At 38.9% G+C, this 6,293-nt stretch overlaps 1 protein-coding gene across 2 annotated transcripts in view; it reads right to left on the bottom strand.

Moving 5' to 3' along the window:
- Positions 1-205: 205 nt before the first annotated feature.
- STON1 (stonin 1) overlaps positions 206-6,293 on the bottom strand; it is a 54,402-nt gene continuing 48,314 nt past the window's right edge. For both annotated transcript variants that reach the window (XM_020894136.2, XM_070478041.1), the window contains exons 3-4: positions 5,403-5,605; positions 206-3,219 (exon numbers count right to left, since the gene is read on the bottom strand). In XM_020894136.2, coding sequence (XP_020749795.1) covers positions 3,145-3,219; positions 5,403-5,605 — 278 coding nt within the window. In that variant the 3' untranslated portion in view covers positions 206-3,144. The remainder of the gene's footprint in view (positions 3,220-5,402; positions 5,606-6,293) is intronic.

The following is a 6,293-nucleotide window of genomic DNA, read 5'->3' as shown; positions in this document are numbered from 1 at the left end:
CCTGGAGAATCCCATGGACAGAGAAGCCGGGCAGGCTACAGTCCACAAGGTAGCAGAGAGTTGTACACAATTGAGAATATACACATGGAAGCACGCATTTGCCTGACAGAGTCAATTGTTTAAGGTTATTGAAGTGGATTTCATACCTAAAAAAAACAGCCCCAGACCTTGCAAAAGAAAATATAAATCCATTGCATAGCAAGAATCATTTGAAATACATCTTTAATTTTAAAAAACTCAATATGCAATCTACAAAATACTTTTGTTACATGATTATTAAGGCTCAATGTTTTATATTTGTATTGGTGAAATAAAATCATATTTTGAGTAAGATATAATAATACTTAGTCATTATTAAGGAAGGCCTCCTGACCAAATTTATAAGAGAAAAAGGGCTATATCAAAACACAAACCCAGAATGAAGGGAACTAAAACCCTACAATTACCTAACACAAATCAGGTCAAAATGCCAGCCTTTATTTATGTTTAGAAGGGATTTTTTTTTTCATACTTTTTAAATGGATAAACTATTTCTAGTCCCATTTAAAAAAAAGGAAATGTCCTTAAATTCAGATCTGTACATTGATCAGGTAGCCATCAAGCCATGGATTCATTTACAGAGTTAATACGATCCTTTGACTGGTAAGGCAACTAGACCAGGCCAATTAGAGCAAAGTAACGCATCCCAAACTGGCCAACTGCTTGGAAGTCTGCCATTCAGTCAATTAAACAGAGGACCCCTAATGGGTCAAACTCATAAAGCATTCATCTAAATAAATTACCTAAATTAAAATGCTAGTAAGGAGTAGTTTCTCCTTCACTCACTTCCTTCCTCCCTTCCTGACCTTAAAAGAAGTTTTTGTCATTGTTGTTTTGAAGATCATCATTTACTTTCTGGAAAAGGAGATTCTACTTTTTAATTTGTAAGTCTAAGTGGACCCTACCTGATTTTTCACTTAGAGCACCAAGATCACATCTGACCTTCTGCCACAGCTCAGGTCAGAAGAACTGTATTAAAAATCCTCTCCACTCAACAGAGAATGTTAATTTAATGCTAAGTAATGAATATTTAAGGACCCTAATAGATGTGCAAATGAACAATTATGCTGCAGCACCCTGCTGTTCCTACCCTCACCCTTTGCATTGCCACAAAAACTCAACTTGGGCTTCAGTCAGCTTTTTGTTATTATTTTCAGCACTGAATCTTGCGATGCGCCTGAAGGCTGGAGGGCTGGTGAATAAATGACTCCAGCAGTGAGGTCCCCGTACATACTGGCAACCTGGAAAGCCTGAGGGGTGATTAATTGGACCCTATGCTGTAATTACTTTGAGGTGTAAATATTCATTAAGTTCATCCGAATTAGACTCTGAGTTCTTTATGGGCAGGATGCCATAAAACAGATCTGAAAGGACCAGCAGTAATTAACTCAGTTACCGTCCCTGGGACTGTGGAGTAGCACCAAGTTCAGCCTGCCTCCATATTTGCTCTGAGCAGATTGAAGTCATTCCAGAATGTGCCACACCAGGTGAGTCAGGATGGCAGAATTTTTTTTTTATATGATGCACACACAGATTTGCTCTCATATATATCTATAGTGGGTCTCAAGCATATGATATTATGAGCAACACATCAAGTGAAGTTAAAAAGAGCAATACCAATTCATTTTAACAGTCAACTTTTGCATTCTTTGCCTTTACAGTAAACTAATGAAAAGCAGTAAATCTGCTGATTGATACAAGCCATCATAAATGTTTGTTTTAATTTGCATTTTGAACAGATTAAAATGAATGTAATATAACATTAAATAAAATGCATGAGGGCCAACAAATAATGTTGTTTGGAAGAATACTGTCATATCAGTTTTGACTCAAAACAAATCTGGTAAATAGAGAAAAATATCTCCTAATCATATTTAAGGATCAACATAAATTGAAGGTGTGTTAAAACCATGTTTTTTTCCATATTTTTCCCACTAAAAAAATATCTAGAACATAGATTTCCTAAATTTAAAAGTCTGACTTTTCACTGTAAACACTTAAAGGAAATTATAAACAGAATTATAACTGTTAATACCACTGACTTTTCATTAAAAAACAAACATCTATCTGACTTTGAAAAACAGAAATGTCACTTGTTAGAAATGTAGACAAAATAATCTAGTGTCTTTCATTTTGCTCATCTTTTAAAGAAAATCACTCTAAATTAAGTAGAATTAGCATAAACAGCATAATAGGACTAGCATAAAATAATCATGATTTAGACTTCTACTCAAGAGAAGCTTGTGTTAATTACAATACTACTTTATCAAAATACATTCTTAGAATCTACACTTTTGAGAAACAACATTCATGAACTATAAAAATTCATTTTGAACATACATTAATATTTTAACTAGTGTCCATACTAGTATTTCATTCTGAAAGGAATCTCTCCAAGCAAAAGCCAGTATGTCTCAATGACTTGTACTAAAATATGCATAGTAACAGAACTAGCGTCTTTGCTGCATATATCAGCATACAAATACATTTTGAAAATAATAATACCACGGGGAAAAGAGAGGTACCAAATACAGCTGATGATTACTCACCAATGTGATAACAAGACAGGAAGATAAATAATTCAGAATCAGAGATAGTTCCACATCTCCATTTTAGCCTGTGGTTTCCACATCATTCTACAATAGCCATGTTTCAGAGAAGAGCAAGAGGGAAAATTAAGTACTTTGGTTTATGTCTCCTTCAACTGCCTTCTCCTCTAGCACAGGTGCTAACTTAATAAGAAAAGATGGGGCTGGAGGATAATAAACATGGCATCAATCCAAAGTGGAAAACAATCAGCCACCAAGTCATCAAAGATCAAAAATGCTTTGGCCAGTGGCTGCGAGGTCACACTCTGGAAAAGAGTGCCTTTGAGTTCTACTAGGAAACAAAACCAACACAAAAATACAAGACTCATTTTAGATCAAACCCCTGGGGAACAAACCTATCAAAAGCATAAAGGATAGATGGTTCGGTTACAGGTCTAAACTTCTCTAAACATAGCCAGTGGATTTGTCATTTCCACTATACAGTAGCAGGACTTTGTGCGGTTTCTGTGAATTACATATTTGCAAAGTGGGTCATCATCACTGACTCGTGCTAATCCTACTGAGTTACGCAGTCACCAGCTTTATCCGGGTCTTCTCCATCGATTTTAATCCACTTCTTTTCTATTTCAACCTGTTGCACAAAAGCAAAACAGGAGGAAGCGTTAATGAATGCAGCACAGCATAATACCTCTTCAGTTCTGTTTTATAAGCCAGCAAGCACGGTAGCCACCTCCTCCTCTGCACACAAACACAGCCCCTGCACCCTGCCATGCCCATTCCCGAGTGAGGCACACCACTCTCCTTCTGGCCAACAAGTCCCCTAAATCCTTCCCTCTAGGGTCAAATCCTGAAGAGTACAAAGTTTCTTCTCAGTTAAACACAGGTGTACACCGAATACACATACTGATAAGACATTTACAAATCTAGCTGGACATGTGATCGATTATATCCCCCAAGTATCATACATCCAGCTTCGGGCCTCCCTGAGATTCAGAGTACACCCAAAATCATCTCTCTAATTAACTAAAACAAACTAGTTTACAACAGTAATCCATCTGGGCCAAACCATCCACCTGTCCCTCACCTTTGTCATCTCACCCTTTCAAACGTAATCTCCTCACAGAGTCCCTCCGGGACCACTCTAGATAAGGAAGCCCTCCATCCCTCTCTAGCCTGTGACCTTCTTTTATTCTTAGAATTTGTCAATACTTGAAATTATGGTACTTTTTTACTGATTACTTTTTGCTCTGCCACTAGAAGGTAGGCTTTACGAGGACAGGGAGTTCACCTTTGTGTCTCAGGATCTACAGCAGCAGATGGCACTTTGAAATTGCTCAATAAATACTTGTTAAATGAAAGATATCATTGTGAAACTGAGTGCCATTAAAGCTAAAGAGACTTTGGTGTATAATTCTGAGTGGTCCTCTTCAACTCTGTGAAACTTGCACATCCCAGGAACAGCAGATGGCATAAAGTCTCCATGTACGCTTGACACACATTTCAGCCACACGTAATACTTAGACGCCTAGTGTTATAGGTCAGGCTCCCCAAGAAGCAGATGCTGAGATGGAGACTGGGGTGCAGGAAGGTTACTGTGGGGAGCTCCTGGGGTCAACACCTGGCTGACACAGAAAGGGGAGGGGAGAGAAAGGGAGAAGGAGGGGAGGGAGGCGAGGGGAGGGAAAGCAGGGAGGAAGGGGCAGAACAGGAAGGGAGAGAAGCTGGGCTACAAAGCAGTCATAGTAAAGGTTTCAGCCAATCCCCAGAGAGGGATGAAGCTAGGATGGCCCTGCAGGGTCACTGCAACTTGAGGTAGAAGGGTGTTTAGACCCCCTGATCCACCAGTCATTGGACACAGGCTGCCCCAGGAAGGGGATGTGACCTGGAGAGTGGCATATTGTGGCATCCAGGGTCCCAGCTGCTGAATCAGTCCTTTGGTCTTGAAGGGACTGCATAGAACAGCACCCACTCATCATTGGTTTTATCAATACAAAAAAAAAAATTACTGGACCCGAACATACAGGCTTCTGAACAGACAGTCCAAAATGAAGAAAAATACAGACTTAGGTCACTATATTATAGAATCACTAGTTGGTACTAATGGTATCATATAATCACACCATTTCAAGATACCATGGGAAATGTGTGACAGAGGTTATTTCTGTATCTACTAACTTTGAAGCTGAGAAGGAAAAGCAAGCTCAGGAACAAGTGCAAGTATACGTCACTCTCTAATTCAACCGGTTCAAGAATGCTGATGAGCTGATGGTGAACATTTAAGATTGTGGTGACACAGTAACTCAGCATTTCCCCAAACAGTGCACCACAGAATACTATTACAGAAGATACTGACAGGTGTTTTACAGGAGACAAGATTCCACAATCGGCAAGTAGGAGAAACTGAGCCAAGTTTAATAAGTTTCTTTATTGCAGGACTTCTTTGTTCAATATTAAGTGGACAGCATTCCCCAACTTATTTTTTTCTTAGATCATTATATGGGACAGATGTCCTAAAGAACACATCTTGGGAAATGTTATTCTGACAAAACTTTTATTACAAATATGCTTCTGATAATTTTTCACTGAGATCTGAGTTAAGTACATGGCACTCTCCTCAGGCTCCTAATGTTCTCTAGAACTGATGGGAAGAACTAGGCTCACTGGTGACCATCAAGTTTCCACAACTGGGCTCTTTTCTAGGTCTAATACATACATATACACAAAGTTACTTAAGAGGGCAATGCAAGGATCTAAAGCCAAATCAGGTCACAGCTTTGAAAGTCCCATCCTAACCCCAAGGGCTTTGGGATGTACCTGGATGTTGTAGCAAGCCCGATGATGAATGTGTTTCTGTGGCTGGACATCACTCTCTACCCCCAGAGACCTGACCTCTGTCCTTGAAGCAGTGGTGTCAAGAATCCCAAACTGAACAGTAGCAAATGGATACCAATCAGAGGGAATTTCTTGGTCTGATCCAAGCTCTAGTTTGTAAGACAAACAATGGGGATGATCAGGACCTTGAAGAAAAAAAATCAAAAGGTCAGTCAAAGCATTTCAATGGGCAGTGCACATTTCTCATGAGTGTAAAAGGTATGCATCTCCCTTTTTAAATAAACGTTTCCATTAGCACTCTGGCTGTGAATTCCATAAAATTACATATCTTCAAAATTCACAATCTTGCACTAATGGGAGGGGGGGCGAAAAGCGGAATCTAACTGCATTTTTTTAAGTACTAGCTTTCAAATAAGTACAATTTAGCACTATATAGTTACATATATTAACTCCCAAAATGTTTTCAAGTAGGCTGTTTCTTTTTTCAAAAAGAAAGTTAAATATTTCACTTAATTATTCAAATAAAACAATGATCAACAATAGTGAAAAAAATTCAGAATTATATCAAGTTCATATGTACATAAAAAAGATCTTCACAACCCAGATATTCACAATGGTGTGATCGCTCACCTAGAGCCAGACATCCCAGAATGTGAAGTCAAGTGGGCCTTACGAAGCATCGCTATGAACAAAGCTAGTGGAGGTGATGGAATTCCAGTTGAGCTATTTCAAATCCTAAAAGATGATGCTGTGAAAGTGCTACCCTCAATATGTCAGCAAATTTGGAAAACTCAGCAGTGGCCACAGGACTGGAAAAGGTCAGTTTTCATTCCAATCCCAAAGAAAGGCAATGCCAAAGAATGCTCAAACCAC

Source organism: Odocoileus virginianus, chromosome 2 (assembly GCF_023699985.2).
Source record: "Odocoileus virginianus isolate 20LAN1187 ecotype Illinois chromosome 2, Ovbor_1.2, whole genome shotgun sequence".
In the NCBI taxonomy this organism is placed as follows: Eukaryota; Metazoa; Chordata; class Mammalia; order Artiodactyla; family Cervidae; genus Odocoileus; species Odocoileus virginianus.
The sequence above is the reverse complement of the archived record's forward strand: the minus strand, read 5'-3'. Positions and strand labels throughout refer to the sequence as shown.